At 28.1% G+C, this 19,055-nt stretch overlaps 2 protein-coding genes across 5 annotated transcripts; both read right to left on the bottom strand.

Moving 5' to 3' along the window:
* Window positions 1-5,656: 5,656 nt before the first annotated feature.
* Window positions 5,657-7,159, bottom strand: LOC105641137 (uncharacterized). The gene is made up of 2 exons (XM_012225617.4): window positions 6,817-7,159; window positions 5,657-6,652 (listed from the first exon to the last, which is right to left on the bottom strand). The coding sequence occupies exons 1-2, from the start codon at window positions 6,850-6,852 to the stop codon at window positions 5,945-5,947; spliced, it is 744 nt and encodes a 247-aa protein (XP_012081007.1). The 5' UTR covers window positions 6,853-7,159; the 3' UTR covers window positions 5,657-5,944.
* A 7,380-nt stretch (window positions 7,160-14,539) lies between these two features.
* LOC105641123 (Shugoshin C terminus) lies at window positions 14,540-18,360 on the bottom strand. 4 transcript variants are annotated; one of them, XM_020682099.3, is made up of 14 exons: window positions 18,096-18,358; window positions 17,323-17,483; window positions 17,174-17,211; window positions 16,954-17,062; window positions 16,805-16,828; window positions 16,636-16,704; window positions 16,495-16,536; window positions 16,289-16,385; window positions 16,157-16,205; window positions 15,954-16,067; window positions 15,707-15,841; window positions 15,461-15,598; window positions 15,221-15,358; window positions 14,540-15,112 (listed from the first exon to the last, which is right to left on the bottom strand). In XM_020682099.3, exons 2-14 carry the CDS (start codon window positions 17,431-17,433, stop codon window positions 14,818-14,820), a joined length of 1,359 nt encoding a protein of 452 aa, XP_020537758.1. In that variant the 5' UTR covers window positions 17,434-17,483; window positions 18,096-18,358; the 3' UTR covers window positions 14,540-14,817. The 4 variants fall into 4 exon arrangements, with proteins under 4 accessions (XP_020537758.1, XP_012080991.1, XP_089578334.1 ...); XM_012225601.4 differs by having other exon boundaries at window positions 18,103-18,358; XM_089722208.1 differs by lacking the exon at window positions 18,096-18,358 and adding an exon at window positions 17,821-17,930.
* Window positions 18,361-19,055: the final 695 nt, after the last annotated feature.

Below are 19,055 nucleotides of genomic sequence, written 5' to 3'. Positions count from 1 at the left end.
ATTAAATTTTGTAAATAAATATTTTAATTATTTGAGTACAATTGAGAGATTAAATAATAATTCAGTTAAATATATATCACTTGTTTCTTTTTTATTTATTTTTTTGTCAAGAGTTTTTTTTTTCCTCAAAATAATTTTTTTTGTGCACAAAAGAGTTTATGATTAAAAAAAGGATTTTTTTTTTTTTTTTTGAATTTTTCTTCCTTCGTTGAGTGATTTGGCAAACATACCTTGAACTGATATTTCTGCCCTTGAAATGATCCTATTTCTATTTTTAGGAATTCACTTTTTCTTTGCTCCCATTTATTATTCTTAAAAAAAGGTCAATTAGATAATAATAATGTATCTTATTTCTTTTTTGGTAGTGATAGAATAAAATTATGTATGGGTATATTCCTTCAATTTGTAAGGATCATGTTTTATTCTTATTATTATAAAATTTACGGAATTATACAATTCTTACCAAATCATATCTCAATCAAATAATATTTAGAACTACACTAAAAAAAGCTATGTAACTTTGACGAGGTGAACAAATTTTCATACAGGCGAATTAAAGATCCTACCAAGTGAAGTATTTCATATAGTATCATATGTTAAAAATGCAGTTAGCACACATAAATGAATAAATTAATCTGTTACTCGACCTCGACGCTCATCACTGCCGAGCCTTTGGCGCTCATCATTATAGAGCACCGACGCTCGTCAGAGTCTATGTGCTCATAAAAGAAAGAACAACTTAGCTTAAGTAACTTTGAATTTAGTGGCAACAATCTCTATTTCTTAGCCATATAGGAGATCTTATAAACCATAAAGAGATCATACAACAAGAGATCAAATAGATTATTCCGGAATTCGTAAGATAGAAATACAAAATAATATATTATTTAGATAAGTCTCAAAATGATTTATGGACCAACCAAATTTACTCTATTAATTGTATCTATTCTCAAAATGATTCTTTTCTTTTCTATTCTTTTCTATCCTTTTCTATCAATATTAGATTTTTTTTTTTTTTTGGTGATAAGATTTTTCTTTTCTTTTTTTTTTTTTTTTTTTCAGTCAATTGAAAGTTGCATAATAAAATTTATATATGTGCTTAAAAATTAACTATAATAAAAACTCATTTGTTTCCGTAAAATAATTTATAGAAAAATGACAAAGAAAAACATTGTCCGAATATTAACAAACTTATAATAATCTTATGAATTCATATTTTTTTAATTTATCAATCATCAGTACTACCACCAGTATCGTCACCACTGTCGGCCACCGCAACTATCACCGATCACCGGTGACTTTCACAATTTACTATTTTTTGCATTATTTTTATATTTAACAATAAAATTTTTTAAAGGCTAAGATTTTTATTATTATTAATATTTTTATGGCCTTATGAGTTGAAAATTTGAATATTTTTAACTAATTTTCAATATTGCAACCAAATAACGTAAAATAAACCTTCAAGAAATAATTTTTGTTAAAAAATATTTTTAAAAAATAAGTTATTTTGCAAAAACAAAGAGAACCGGCGCATACTAAAGTGATAAGATACAATCAAACTGAATAGATAATATCTAAAAGATTAAGGATTTAATTTGGGGATTTATTATTAAAATTGTCCTTTTATCAATTAATAGGTATTTAAACATCAAATCAAAGAACAAATTGTCTTTACTAAAAAACAAAAAAAGTATTGTCGATTTGATAACAATAATAATATATAAACTCTCAAAATTCCATGCATCTTTTGATTATATTCCTACGGTTGGAATTTAATGTCAATTTGATAATGATACATATAAAATCTTATAATTCCGTGCATCACTTGATTATGAAACCACTATTGAAATTAAATGTCAAATTGATAATGATTTATATAAATTTTTGGAATTCCTAACAATAATTGGACCGGGCTATAGTTAATGCAAAATAATTAATGTAAATATTACTCCCTCTGTCTCAAAATATAAGTTGTTTAAGGTTTTTGTACAAGGATTAAGGACGCAATTAATTTCCTACATTATAACAAATTTAATGGTAATTTGATCAAATTATCTTTTATTTCAAAACCAATAGTTATTTGTGAAGTATTTATTATATTTAGTGTAAACAAATGACATTATTAGAAAAACATCTTTTATTACTTTTTGAAATACACAAACCGACTTATATTTTGGGACAGTGGGAGTAATTTATAAAATTAAACGAACTGGCTAAAATTAAAAATAAATCTAAAGTTTTTTTTTTTATCATTATCCTTTTCAATCAATCTATCTATCTATGATATATAATTTTTAAAGTCTAAATGCTTATTTAGCAACATGTTAGACATGACATTTTATTTTTTTTATTATAATTAATATCTTTTATATTTAAATAAAAATTAAATATTCTTTATTAAATAATGGAGTTATAATTAAATTAATATGATTTCATTATAATTAATATATAATAAATATAAATTTTAATAGTTTCTATTCTATAAAAAAACTAATGGAGTTATAATAGAGTCATAGTTAATAAAAATTAATTAAATAATATAAATAGATTAAAAAATAGAATTAAAATATTAATTTTTATTCACTAAAATTTTTTTCATTAAGATTAAATATTCTTATACTTCATTTAATTTGAATATATAAAAATTTCAAAGAGAAAAAATAAATAATTAACTAAATAAATCAATTGAATAAATTTATAATAATTAATTGATATTTCAGTTCAATATTTGAGAATTTAAAAAAGACTCTATAATTTTACGTTCCATCATTTAATCAAAAATACATAAACAAATTATTTAAGTTAAAGCAATGCAAATATAAATTAAAATAATTTTTAAAAAATATTATATTTAATTTAATTAAAAAAATAGAAAATTATACCATTCGCGCACGGGTATTGGGCTAGTTTTTAATTAATGACATGGTAGATCAATCAACCATTGACTCAACATGGGGTGAGGTTCATTAATAGCCGGGTCATTGTATTCCTAATCACAATTAAATATAGGCTATACAGATAAAAAAAATAATTAATTTATTAATTTAAAATATCAATTTATAAATTAAAAATTATTATTAACTTTTTTTTAAAAAAAAAAAAAAAGCAAAAGATCAAGTAGTTTTCTTGAAAATCTTAACTTTATGACTTTACCCCATTAGGATTCCGAATTTTAATAATTATTTATTGTGCTCCTACAATTATAAATTTTAGTACTAACATTATATATTTTTTCTTATAATCAACAATAATTTTTATGATTTCATTTCTTATGTAACAAATATTAATTTAATGTGTGATCAATATAATTTTTAGAGCAACAATTTTCATATTTTTCAACTATTAAATAAGCATTTAATCATTTTTCTAATTTTATCAGTTGGACATTTCAATAAAGTGATTTTATAAGTTAAAATGCTTAATTACAAGCTAATTGTTCGATAGGTGATTAAAAATTAAGAGTAGCGTTAAAATTTTCTTATAAAGTTGCAGCACCAATTTATGTATTTGGTGCAAATGTCAATTTGATAATTATATATGTACATAATCTCTCAAAATTCCATCCATCACTTGATTAGGATCCTGTTTAGTGTCATGATTGAAAAACTTTGAAATAGTCGATTAAAAAAATTTTCTTAGTATCTTAATGGAAAAATATATTTGGCTCAACTTGAATTTTTTATTATTCGAAATGTTAAAATGTCCTTCATATATATTGGGGGTAAAATTTGCCGCATTAAACATGTTGAAGACATTATTGACATTTTAACTTGCTAAAATGAAGATTGTGTGACACTTAAATTGAGCCATTTAACACAACTTTTAACAAAAAATAATTTTTTTTAAGTGTAATTTACATGTACGAAAATCACTTTCAAAGCAAAATTTAATCATCTTTGATCAAATATATTTAATAAATTATTTTTTTCCGCGACATATCAAATGATGTCAATAAAATGATTATTCCATAATCTAAAATAATTTGTTCTAATCGTTGAACCCGCATTCTAAATAAGAAGTCATGGAAAATTATAAACCCACAGCTTAAAGATAGCTGCAAAGCCCAATAAAAAATATCAACCAATACTTGTTGAGATTCGGCCTGATAGCAAGATTAAGGCCCATTTGAGTGTTTTTATTAATACATTGGCGGTTATTTGTTTCTGTTGAACCACAGTTTATTATACCTCGAACTTATCCTCTTATAGCATATTTATCATACCTCGAACTTATCCTCTTATAGCATATGATAAAAAAAAAAAAAAAAAAAAAGAGATTGAATTTTCTAAATCCAGTTTATGGTCTCAACCACGGAGTAAATTAATAAAAAAAAAAGATAATTTCTTAAAAGAGAGTATTTTTAAATATACACTGAGAAAAAATAATAAAGTAAAAAATTTTAAAAAATTTTATATTTTTTATATTATTTATCTGAACAAAAGAAATAAATTATTTATCTAAATTTGTGCCATAGATTCCATATAAAAAATATAGGTATCTAAATTTCCAAATGATCAAATCGGACTTGTAGAAAAACTATAGAGTCGAACAATAGCTAGAGTAAGCGATCGCCGATACAAATATTATGCTCTATCAACTCGATCAGATACTTCAAATCAAGATTGTGTTTTTTTATTCTTATATAAGTGGTTTATTATTAGACTTCCTATATAAAAATATAGAAATATATTAATCTGTATCTCATATTAGTATACAGTTTCCTCTTATTTAAATTTCTAAAAGAAAAGAAAAGAAAACTCAACCTAACATCATTTTCATCTTGAGGCTTTTGGAATCTCTATATCTAACATCTAGAATCCAAAGCCAAAGTCACAATCTAAAAGAAAGAAAATCCTATTTAAGGTTAAGTTGGTCTAGTTGTTATGAGACATGTTGAATAATTATTTTTTTAAACCTAATTTGGTTTTATTAGTCTTTATAAACACCAAATATTAGTCTAATCTTAGCTAACCAGGTGTACATTATAATTTGATCTTGCAAAAACGTGTGGGACCAAATTGGTGAATCTAACACTATCATAGGCATGTGCATTCCATGATGATAGTGATACCATAATCATAGAAATTAAACCACCATACATTTCTTTATTAGCTCCTAGCTTTTTAATTGACTTGTTGCATTTTTGTGGTCTAAAGCAAATCAACGACCATTACTCCTCTTTCCATGTGAACGATACTATTGTTTTCAATGAAAAATTTTTGCCAAAATAAAAATTCTATCAGGTTGGCAAAATTAGTTATTTTATTAACTGTTAGTTGTTTTAGTAGCGTTTAGTTATTAATTATTTGAGTAATTTTTTCATAGAACGCTAAATTAAAAATCAGTCACTCGCAATGAGATTAAAAAATTGGTGATAAATTACTTTTTGTAACTAACTAATGCAATTAGGTGAAAAATAATTGTGATTGTAGAGAACTTTATTTGATGTTTTGTGATTGGGGTAGCCCAAAGAATTAGCCATGATAGTGGGATCTAATTAGATGCAGTAATAATGGCAGACACTCACCATGAATGGTTGGTGTGCTTCATGGAAAGGGAAATCTCAAGGAAGATTTATGATTGTCTGTTATAGTCATACATAACAATCATTTTTCTACTTTAACACATAACAGAAAAGCAAAAGCAAGAACAATAATCTAAATTATATACATTTATAACCATAATAGATCATTTTCAGCTAATTTTGGAGAATTCAGAACTCATTTTCACATTGTACATTACTAAGTCTCTATCTTGACATAATAGAGAAAATGAAGAAAAAAAGTTAGAATCTTTAATTCTAGAAGATAAAAATATAGAGAGAAAATTTTCAATCTAAAAACATGATTATATTGCTAACCATCTATTTCATTCTGATTATACCTTAATTTTCCAATGTATAACAGAATGAAAAAGATGTGCATATAAAATTCTTGACTTGTCAATGGAAAGCAATTTTTTGATGCTTGCTATTAGGGGAAGAAGAAGAAGAATTAAGGCTTTCAAAGATTTCCAAACCCCTTTTCTTGCTAAAGCAAGCATTAAAACTATTGAAAGAGTCTTGATGAACTAGCCGAGCCGTCGGAGAAGAAATGGTAACAGGTGGGATTTCAATGGAGTCTAGTTGTGGAGGTGGATGCTGCCATTGAGGCAGTGGTCCGGCCAGTAAAAGGGTCTGCAGGAGCGGTCCGGCATCTTTTACTGCCTGCAAAAGCTTACCTTTTTGAGGCAAAGGCCTTTCTGCTGCTAATTTTAGTATTACTTCTGGTAATGGAGATTCTATCATTGGTTCACTAACAGTTGTGTAATTAGTGGAATCAGAATCTTCATTGCTGTAAGTTACAGAAATTGGCGGAGCTTCTTGCTTGAGGAATTGCATTTCTTCTTGTAGTTGTTTTTCCTGGTTCTTCTGCAGAAGTGGAGGCTCTTTTTGCTGGTTCTTTAGCAGAGGTAGTTGAGCTTCAAGTTTTTCCTGCATTAGCTTTTGGCATTCAAGTTGAGCTTCATTTCTTTCTTTAGCAGTCTTGGTTAAAAGTTCTTTGAGATTATCAATCTCAAATTCTCTTCTTGTGATCTCTTCTTTTGCTGAAAGAATTGTAGCCTCTAGTTCTGTTATGTACAACAGACAATGTCTTAACTCTTCAATTCCCTGTAAAGATTTTACCAAATTAAGTTAGCAATACCCACTTGCCAAATATAAACTTAAATACAAACAAAACATAAACCCATTATCAAATTTTACAATTCATCACTACCCATTTCCCCAAAACTAAAATTAAGCTCAAGGAACATAAAAAGACCCAATTTTTTTACCTCATCTTGGTAGAAATATGCCCAATGATCCTCCATTTTTTGGTCAAGTAACTTTAAGAGAGAGCTTTAGAGTGTAGAGAATGGGAAAGTGTTATATATATATAGTTCTTTTCGTGGGTTTTTCAAGTTATTGTAAGAATTGAATTAAGTGCTTGAAGTTGGAGACTCTCTTTCTTTATATTCTCATCTTTTTCTATCATGGGACATGAGCGGGTAGACAAATACACTAAAGTCCAAAAAAAAAAAGGTGTATGCAAATCTTGGTGTTGCAAGATTTTATGTAGACAAAGGGCCAAAACTGTTAAGGAGGGAAGGAATGTGAAATTGCAAACCCTCTAGTGGCTCCAAAAACTATCCTGATATATGTGTGTATATATATATATATTATGCCTGCCCTTTTTTTCTTATATATATTTAGAACATAAGAGCTGCATGTGTCAGTAATGGACTTGCACGTGTACATGTTAAAGTAAATATGTGAGATGTTACTCAAAGAAGGGCTTCATTTGTCCCACACAATAGTTTCCATGTTTCTTTTCTTTTTTTTCTTTTTTTTTTAACCTATTTTCACTTTCAATATGTCATAAAAAGTCAGGTTTTATATATTTTTTATATGTAGAAAAGAAATATGTTTGGGTTGATCACAATCACCAATCATGATTTGATGCTCTTAATCAAAATCAATCATAATCTTATAACTTTTATTTATTAAGCAACTAATTAATTAATGCCATTTAAGAGTATGACATTTCATGTAAAAGTAATATGTTAAAAAATGATAAATAAAAAAGAACTTATTTGTTATAAAATTTATTGTATATAATCAGGAAATTTAAAATTATATAAGAATAAGTATGGTTATTTTTAGTATATTTATATTGGAATAGATTAATTTTAAAATTTTTTTGATAGATGAAAGTCCCAATGGACAGGAATAATTTTGTGGGCTACACAGCAGGAGGCAGCCCTTCCTTTCAAATAACATTCATTAAATTGGTGATAATTTTTATGTTGAAGATATCTCACTCCCTACATCTTCTACAAAATGTAGGAAGACTAATCAGACCACACCTAATTGTCAATTTAATTTTAAAGTTAATGATTGATAAAATTATTCTTATATAAGGTGGTTCTTATATAGAAGATGAATAAAAAAATTGAATTAATGCTTAAATAGCGTAAGGTGCCATTTAGTGTGACCTACTTCAAGAATTAATGCCAATTTTCTTATTTATCAAGAAATTAATACAAATTAGCTTGGCTTACTTATGAAAAAAAATGACATTTGAAAGAAATGAAATATAAATAAATTTTTTATAAATAAAAATTTATAGGCAAAATTAACAATTTCCATATTAATTCATTTTCAATTTGTACCCCTTACTAATTTTTGCCTTTATTAGTTTAAATTTTATATACAAGTTGTTAGTTTAAAAGTTTTTACTCTTCCTAAACATAATTTATGCTATTAAGCTCAATTAAAGGGCCTCTCTCTTTAATTACGGGTCATGAATTCAATTTTTACATGTTTTGGCGACTTCTTACACACTAAATAAATAAATAAATATGTTAAATTTTATGCAATTGAATGATATTTCTTGTTTTTTATAAGAAATTATTAATGTTAAAAATTTAGAATTTATTATTTATTTAAAGTATAAAAAGATAATCTCGATGAAACAAAAGGGAAGTCCAATTCAATAATATGAATGATTAAAGCCATCTTATCTAATCCTTTTTAATTTGTTTTGCCTTTTGAAAGTATATACCTCCTTTGTTCACTTTTTGACTCTTTTTTCTTCATGTACTAATCAGTATTATATACCATTGTTGCCTCCAAAGAATTAGTCTAATGGAAATCATGCTGGACAAACTTTTATTGATCATAAGTTTGATCCATTTCTGAGAGTCGTATCCAGAAGGAAAATTTTGAAAAAAATTAATTTATAAGTAAAATGTAAATGTTTTATATATCTTATAATGTAAATTTTAGAAAAATTTTAAAATTTGGGGGTTTGAGCCATTGCTGGTCATTTTTAGTTCTGCCATTGTTAATCTATAAAGAATTACACTTGAGATTTCTATAATTAGAAAAATATTATTCCCTCTATCCTATTTTGTTTGCTTGTTATTCTTTTTTTGGATGTCCCCAAATATTTGCAAAGTTTCTAAATATATATATGTAAACAATTATTTTTCCCGTGATAACCTTTATGATCCTTCATTAAATAAAACACTTTTATTAATATTTTAATGAGTTTATGGTAAAAGTCGGCAAAATAACTTTTGTTGACTAAATTCTTAATATGCATGTTTTGTCAAACTATGAAAATAAAATGAGACAGAGTAATTATTATTTTTCTTAATAGGGAAATAACACATGTTATATCAATAAGTGATGGCTCTAGGTATGTTTCAAAATGAGATAATTTGTTAATAAAAAGTGATTTTGCAATTTATCAAAATTTGTATCATTTTAAGTTTGATCTTGCAAGAATTTAATTTAATTAAACTAAACTTATAATCAAATTGGATAATATCATTATAATTTTATATTCGAGTCAGTTTAAAGTTCTAATATTATCAATTGTATTTAAACAAATATAATAAATCAAATGAAATTGAATTCTTGCAATATGAACATTGACCCTCACATTTTCTAATTTTTTTTCAATTACTTATCATTAATCAAAGAGTTTTTGATTTTAAAAGTTAGAAACTTTAATTAAGAATTTGAGATTTGAACAATTTTATAATTATTGAATTGTTGCTACAAAATAAAGATTTGTTGTTATATATATACACAAAAAGTAGAGCTACCAATAAAAAGGGAAATAGCAAAGTCTCTTGAATCGGGCATGGCATGTAAGATTTAAACTTTGTTACCGTGGAGCTTAGATTCACTAATTTAGACTCTATTTCATAACAATTTTTAAATAATTCATTTTAATTTAGACCGTATTTCATAATAATTTTTAAATAATTCGTTAAAATGCTAAATGCTAGCCGTTTAAAAAATTATTCGATAACGTAACTTTTAAATTAATTTTTAAAAGTTATAATAGCATTCTAATATTTATAGAAACCCCTGGACTAAGATTAGATTTTGAAAAATAGAATTATTAGATGTGAAGTGCATGCACTCAGTCAGAGAAAGAAGCTAAACCGAAAAATGTTTGTTCATTTCCATGCGAAAAAAGAAAAAAAACAAAAGAAGAGAGATAATATTTGCTTCCTTCTGCCGGTGGGTGGGTCCTCTTAAACTCTCCATAAAGTATTAGCGGCTTCCAATTTGACCAATGTAATTATACTTCTGCTTTTTGGCGCTATGGAAATGAAATTGAGACTTCGGAATTAATTAATTTATCATTTTTTTTAATTAATAAATATAAACATATCGATTCAATCAGACATCTCTTATTAAATTGTTCGTTTAATAACGATTCTCAATATTATGTATGCCATAAAAAATATAATTAGATTTACTTTTTATAAATAAATTTGAAATTTACGATTTCAGGTAAAATTAATTCAATGTCATAGACTCCTTATAATTAATCATAGCAGAAATAAATCATTAATAATTAATGCTTATAGGTTTATTAATGGTTGAGATAATTATCAATATAATATGTTATTAATGAAAATTTTAATGATGTGATTAAAATTGAAACTTAGAAGATTTACACTTAATTATTATAATGAAATAAGGTAAAATTTTATTCTTTATAAATAAAATATTTAATACGTACTTTATATTAAAGAATTTTAATAAATAAAAAAATAAATATAGATATCAAAACGAGACAATATCGTATCCATTCACGAGAAAAAAAAAAAAAAAAAAAAGACAAATGTCCAATGGAGCAATTGTTCTTTTTGCTTTCCACATGCAAATATTGCTTTAAGAAATTGTTTAATTTTAATGTGATAAGTGGTCCAATTGCATTTTGACACATCATAGTGCTTGTCATTGTCTTAAGTTAAGCCTCTTCCATGTACTTTTTCACCTTACACTACATTACATGTTCGGCGATTATATTGTTTTACAGATTAATTTTCACGCGTTACGCCATAAATATTATAAAACACTTGAATACATGTTTTTTATTCATTAATTACTGTCTAATATAAAAATGTTTTACATAAAACTCATATTTTCCAAACTAATTAATAATACCTCAAACGTAGGTTTCATTTGTACTCAGAAAAATAATTTATCTAGATATTTTATTTATAATATACATATACATTAATTAAAATTTTAATTAATAAGACTATTAAAACATTTAAAAGTATAGAAATTTTTATATTTTAAAAATTTATTGTTAAATAAAAAATAATATCTAAAAATAATAAATTGTGATAATCAGTGAATGGTGATTGACGGTGGAACTAGGAATGGCCAACGGTGACAACAGTCCTCCTAATTAATTAATAAATGTATATATTTTCTCTTTTAAAAGAAAAAAATTATTTTTCTTTAATTAAAAAAATTACTTTTTATTAACTGATTTTTTTAAGTACCTTAAATTTAAAAGTTTGACATTTTCTAAACAAGTTATTTTCCGAACACACACAAGCCTTATTCTCGAAATGTTGTCGTATTGGTGTTTCTAATCTGACTTTCCATGTGAAAATAGGAATACATGAAACATTGAATGCATTGTTGACTTTAGTTTTGAGGCAATTAATGAAAAACTTTTTATATTTGAAGACTTCCAAATCCATTTAATGCACGTCGATGAAGGATGATTTATTATATAACATGTAAATTTTGAGAATTCAATCTACATATGAGTAGGTACGGAACCAAATTAAGTTTTGACTAATTCAGTCTTGATTTGTTAGCAAACAAGTCAAGTCGAATTAGCCTAGATGAGAGTAATCCATCTTATTTTTTTAAGTAAATATATATTAAAAATTTTAATAACAATTATAAAATTTTATAATATTAAAAATTATTTTAACATAATCTTTAAAAACTATATTTTTGTTCCATAAAAAAAAAACCTATATTTATGTATAAAAATATCAGAAAGATATATATAATTTTTCTAATTAAATTAATATATGAGTTGACTAAAAAATCTATAAACGAGCAATTCATGAGTCTAGAGTCTATACTTAGTTCATTTATGAGTAGGAGTGTAAATGAGTCGAGTCGACCAGTAAATTATTTGAGTTTAATTCGAAAAGAGTTCGAAAAAACTCGGTTCAAATCGAGTTCGAGCCTGCTCATGTAGCAAATGAGCTGAACTCGAGCCTTACAAGTTTAGATATAATAATAATAATAATAATAATAATAATAATAATTTTAGATTATTCAAGCCTCAAGCCAAACTAGAATTTAAAATTTTTTGAGTTGAATTCGAGTCTGAAGTCGAGCTCGAGCTTTCGTGGAACCGAGTTCTAATCTAAAATTTTCAGGCATGTTGATTTTCAAGCCGAGCTCCGAGTCTGGCAGATTAAAGCTCGGCTCGGCTTATTTACAACCCTATTTGTGAACTCTAATTGAGATGATAATAAATAGCACACAAATAACTCATCTCAATTTCAACTATAAAAAGTTAAAAATTTAAAATAATATAAAATTAAAATATTTTATCAATCAAATATGGTATGGTTAGTCTTCTCACTTACATAAAGAACCAGAGTTCTCGAATTCTATTTATCGATTACAATGAGCCTATTATTTCAAACACAGAATATTGACAAAATATTTAAAATTGTTACGATTCTTCGAGAAAATATTTAATTAAAAACCTTGTTGAATCTTGGTTTTTTTTTTTTTTTTTTCCGAATCTTTCTTCTGTTTTTTAATTAATTAATTAATTAATGTTCGTGCAGGAACGCGGTTTGTAGTTGTGGAAGAGTTGAAATGATGTGAAAACGGTCTCCTTTTTGTCACCTTACTTTTACACTTTCGCATGTGAGAAGGTGATAGCCGGTGGACCCGCTTGTCACATTTCTTCCCCTCTTTTTTGGTCTAAATCTAACATTGTTCCCTTTTATTATTTTCTTGGTGAAAATTTTCAAATTTAGTGATCTATATTAATCAGTTAAAACTGTAAAAAGTTCATACTCAACGTATTTTAGACCTTATAGAACACAAGTATAATAAAATTTTGAAATTTTTAGAGAAAATAGCAGTCACTGTCAGCTCCTGTATTTGTCGTTTTATCATTACAAATAAGAATGAGGAAAGTTCAATTAAAATAGAAAGACGAGTATCGTTTGGTTTATTGGACATTTGATACTGTTTTAGTTTGAAATTTTAGATGATTTCGTTTTGGTTTTTTTGTTCATTTACACAACATGTGTGCTTTTCACACGAGATCAATCGGAATTAACCAAATCGATTTATACTGAATTGAATCAATGAATTTGATTCGATTTCAAATAAACTTCGGTGTAGTTTTAATTTTAGAAAAAAGAGAAGTTCGGTCTTCAGACTGAACTGCCCATTTGCACACCCCTAAATACAAATTCAAATCTCTCTTTATATGTATGTTAAGATTTGCTATGATGGATTACTCCTTTGTCATTCCTAATAATTTCACAATCTTGATGAGTTCAGATATCCATATATAGGGGTGACGGGTGAGCAAACAAACGAACTGAATCAAGGTCAGGAAATGCAAACCGAAGTTTTTGAATTACAGACTGAATCGAATCAGTCAGTTCGGCAGGATTTGATCGGGTTTTGCCATATTGCTTCGGTTTTAAGAACTAATAAATTTCTATAAAATTTACTCAAACTAACTAATAAATTCAATTCAAACCAAATAAATTGTTGAATCAAACCTCTCTTAAATAGATGACTGAGCCAAATCGAAGTCAGTGGTTCAGTTCCTCAGTGGTTTTGCACAACCCCACCCATATATATCCATTTTTACTGGCTAATACAAAGTTTCCAATTCTTCATTGCAATGACCCATCTTTTCAAGGACTTTGAATTCTTGTCCAAAAACTAAAGTGTCTAATACTGTATATTTATACTTCATTGCATGCACTATGCACTAGCGTCATGATTGGATAATGTATGTATAAAGTTCAACCAAATATAAGCTTAACATCAGAGAAAAAGGAAATGAAATACCCTCTATTAGATATACTGTCATACTAACATTATTATATGTCTTTACTGACAGTACACAATAACTATCTGCCACAAGCTGCAACAAAGACTATGATTGTGAGACATGTGAGTAAGGCCAGCAGCAGAAATAATTGACCAGACTGGATGGTTCTAACAGAAAAGAAAAGCTTTTAGCTTAAAACAGAAGAATTATGAAAGGACATTTTAATGCTGCAAGAGAGAGAATAGAGATTAACTGACCATTTATCTTTGAAATCAGGAGAAATGTATGTGACTATTGCAAACATAAAGAACCACATATGTTTAAGTCAAGTTTGGCAGTTCTTGTATAAATCTTTCAAGATCTAAAAATATGAAAATCTAAGCCATAACGACACATCAAGAGACCAAAAAGAGGTATAAAATGAAACAATGGAAAATTTGGAAGCTAAATGAAAAGCTATCAACAATGATCTTCATTTGTTTATGGGCAGAAACTAGAAGCTTACCTTTGAATTTCCCTCTATTATTCCTTTTCTTCATGTTGACAAAACAAGCATCTACATGACCTTAAAAGTTTGTTTGTTAGACTATAAACATCTGCCCAGCTCAAATTGATAGAGGGAGAAAGAGAACATTAAATTACACCAAATTGGAAGTTTGGCACTGGAAATTCAATGGTACATCTTGATTGAATTTGTGTACTTCGTAATCATCAACCACTAATTATGGTAAAATTTATGAGTTCTAAATTTACAATGATTAATAGCAGCATTTATACATAAAAGAATCTTTTAAACAACATCAAGGAAGCAAAAAAATGGCAGGATGTAGAAATTTCGCTTGCTTCTTCACTTTCAGGCTATGCTATGTTATGCTCCCCAACAAGACGAATGGTTAGTTTGAGAATGAATTTCTAATCACTCAGTTCTGCGCATCTTAATGTTAAGTGGGATTTCCTTGTATGTTTGAATCTTCTCAGCTGCTTGTCGCTTGGGTCGAATAGATGGCCTTCCTAATTCTTGAGCTTCAGATCCAGGGGCGGTTGGAACTGCTTCAGATTCAACTTTTAGTGATGAGAGTGATGCTGTTGGACCACATTCGTGTAGAGGTGAAACAGAAAATTTAGCATCATCTTTCAGAACCAAGTCTATGGCTGGTTCTTGTATTTGTTCTCTGCATTTAAGCCTAGCAGATTGCCTTCTTAAACAAAGCCTGTTCAGACAACCATTTCTTCATCCCTCAAAAAAAATTCTTTTTATACCAAAAATTAAAAGCCTTTTACGAAATCAAATTTTAGATAGAATTAGACTGCAAACAAACCTCTTGCTATCGACTTCCCTTTCAGTTTGTAATGGTTCAACTGTAGAAGGGCCTGGAGGGTCACTTGTCTCAACCAAATCATTTTTTGGTTCTTGTTCCCCAGCTTTAAACCTAGCAGATTGCCTTCTTGAGCAACAACTGTCAAGACAAGCATTTCTTCTCTGAATTCTTTAGAGAATGCAAAACTAAAAGACATTAGATAACTGAGATTTTATACAGCAGTAGATTGTGTAAACAAACCTCTTGCTATCAACCTTCTTTTCAATTTGGACTGGTTCAACTATAGTAGGGCCCAAAACATCACTTATCTCAAAAGCATCATTTTTCGGTTCTTGTTCCCCAGCTTTCAACCTAGCAGATTGCCTTCTTGAGCAACACCTGTTAAGACAAGCATTTCTTTTATTTCTTCCAATTCTTCTGAAAATGCAAAATTAAAAGAAATTTATGAACTAAAATTTTATACAGTAGTAGATTGTGCAAACCCACCTCTTGCTATCAACCTTCTTTTCATTTTGGACTGATTCAATAGTCGGATCAACAGAATCACTTGTACCAAGAATATCACTTTTTGATTCTTGTTCCCCAGCTTTAAACCTAGGAGATTGCCTTCTCAGACAGTGCCTGTTGAGATAAGTGTTTCTCAATTTCTATTAGACTATTACATTATTTTTGACAACTAAAGAAAAAACCCATTTATGAATGGAAATTTCACGCGAGTTCTATGTAAACAAACCTCTTGTTGTCAATATTATTTTCAGCTAGGACTGGTTTAACTGTAGCAGGACCCAAAGCATGGCTCTCAAACACATCATCAGTTGGATCTTGTTTCCAATTAGCAGATTTCCTTCTGAAGCAAAGCATGTGAGAAGGAAACATTTATCTCACAAAAAATTAGTGATTTATGTAACCAGTTGGCATGCAGATAGAGAAACAAACCTCTTCTTAACAATCTTCTCTTTAGCTTGGACATGTGTAGGATCCGTTGCTACAGAGCAATCAGAAGAGGGAAATTGTCAGTTTGATAAAAGAATTCATAAAATTTGACTCACATTTCCACATGCTAATTACATTTAGATTTCTTCTTCCTCTTTTTATTACAAGGCTCATCTCCTCTGTTGTCAGCTTGAGATAACTCCCCATCTTCTTCATGTTTGACAGTTTCAACCTAAAGTAGTGAAAGAACAGGCGTAAATCCACACAGGATACTGATAAACAAAAAGATAAATCTCATAACAATTTACTTCAGATGGAACTGAAGTCAGTTGCTTAAGTACCTCACTTCCATAAATTTGGCATTTCACTGTGTTTGCTTCATCCTAGAAAATAAAGGAAGTTACTGGTCACTGATCAGGAAGATATATGATAATCTGTAAATGATATATATACCAGGAAGAAGCTGCACCAGCTAGGCTTACCTCAGACTCCAATTTCCAAGCTTTAAGCAAGCCATTTTTGCATCCTAGCTCATGTTGAAGCACCTTAAGCTGAAGAGTAACAGAAAATTTTTTTTAATCTATGAGAACCAAAGAACATGAGAGATTGAGCAAACTTAATTCTGGGGTCAAAATGTTTCAAAAAACGCACCCTATCTTTACATGCATTTAGTTCCTGCAAATTTTACAGAAACAAAATCAGTGTCAACAAGGGTTCAATAGCTTGAAGCAATAATCTCTAAAAGTTATATTAATCTAAAGTCCATCAAGGAGCAGATCCTGAGAAGTCCAAGACATTACCGCCAGCATCTGACTGTTAGTTTGGGCAAGCTGCAGATTCCTTTGTTGAACTTGTTGACATTCAGTTCTTAATTTCTGGAACTCGAATGCATGCAATTGAATTATTTTACTGTTGACTATACTAAGAAAAACAATGGAACGCCACAATGAATTGTAATAATCAATATATGGGGATGGGAAGTGAACCAAAACAAAATTAATCATAAATCAAAAAGGATACTTTCTATCTGCAACAAGCTTCACCAGTGACAGGTTTTCCTGGAAAAAATATTCAGAAAAATTTTTAAAAAAAAAAAATCATTAAGCTAATCTGGCAACAAAATATGAAGCTTGTTGACGTAGCTTTAATTTTAAATTTCAAAATATTACCTGATGGAGCTTGTGAATGTACTCTTTAGTATTAAGTGAAGCAGACTGAAGTCTCATATCTTGGTTTTGCATTGGCAAGTTACTAATGTCAGCGAGCTTTTTCCTTGGCATGTTTCCAATTATAGGTCCCTTTGCTATTTCCTCTCCATTTATATTGTTATCTGATCAATATCAATTCCTCAGTTATTGAAGGAACATAAAACCTAAAAGCAGCAAGCTAAATAAAGATAAAGCAATATAGGGCATGGAAAACAATAATTTATGCAGTTTTGGTTCCCTAATGATATGTAAGTTTCCTGAAATTAATCAAATAAACTTGTTAACTTTAAGTTAAGAGCACGTTCTTCTATATTCAACTCCCAATTTTCTTAATTATTAAACAAATGATACACCTGAAACAATCTAATTCCATCAGATGCTTCATTAAATGGCAATCCGCATTAAGCTAAACTGTTATATCAGCTAAAGTTGAGAAAGTGACGATAGTAATAGTAATACCTTTCAAGTCCCAAAATTTTCTTTGCAGCCAAACGCATATATAATAGGTCCTTAACTTCCAACCCAACCTCTGATCTCGCTCATTTCATAAATCTAACCCTCAAGCCTCGATTAGAACCACATATCACAAATCTAATTATTAAACAAAACCCTAAAATTCATAAATGTATAATTAAAAAAATGAAACTCAAACACGGAACAGGGACCCAATCATCGAATTCTAGAACAAACACAAAATGGAGAACAAATTAGTAGTATTGAGAAAAAGAACATACGAAATACCTGCAATATTGCAGTTTTCTGTATCAACAACTATGCCAATGCCACCCTCCATCGAAGGAGACTTGCTAAAACCCTACACTCTTTCTGTCTCTCTACAAAGTCCTATACTTTCCCTGTTAGTGGAATACGAAGAGAGTGTCACTGTCGAGTCGAAAGGGGGAAATGGATGGAAGAAGATGGAGAAGGGAGGGTAGAAAGGGAATTCGATTCAACGGCTTCCAGTTTCCAAAGCAAAGGTCCAGAGCCGCCGAGCCTAAATTTTTGAATATATTTTTATATTGCCCGAACCAGACGTTAATGGGCTGGGTTTGGAAAACGGGGCTCAGTCCAGTTTAAATAAAAGCCTTCAGTTATAAAATAGTTCAAATATCTCACCTAATAGTCTTGGCCAAATGGGTGAATCTCACTTGAATTTTGGCTAATCTCGCTTTAGTAATAACTATCTTTGTAGTCAAAAAGAAATAATTTTATAAGAATTTAATTATAATTTTATATTTTTAAATTTTATTTTGACAAGACATATAATTATTATTGAAATGTGAAAATATGGGTTATAATGGATCTCAAAAAATTAAATGAGTCGTAAGGATAATCTCTAAAAGTACATATTAAATTCATAGTCCTATACTATAAAATAAACATCATGTTATTGAAAATTTATTTGACATTTACCTCTTCTTTCGAATAAATAAATTCCATAAAATTTTATGAAATTCATTTTATAAATACCCTTTGACAATATATATAAGGCTAATAAACCTCTTATCCGGTTACAATTATCTAAATATGAAATATTAGTGGAGTCTATGTTATCAATGACTACTACATGATAAGGGGAAAATCTATTTTAAGTGAATGTTTGCAAATATATTAATATATGTTTATATTTATGTATGCAGGCTCAATACCTTATATATATATAACTTAAAATACCTATATAGTTTAAATTTAAC

This window comes from Jatropha curcas, chromosome 6 (genome assembly GCF_041381405.1).
Source record: "Jatropha curcas cultivar XTBG-Jc1 chromosome 6, XTBG_Jcur_1.0, whole genome shotgun sequence".
NCBI lineage: Eukaryota > Viridiplantae > Streptophyta > Magnoliopsida > Malpighiales > Euphorbiaceae > Jatropha > Jatropha curcas.
The sequence above is the reverse complement of the archived record's forward strand: the minus strand, read 5'-3'. Positions and strand labels throughout refer to the sequence as shown.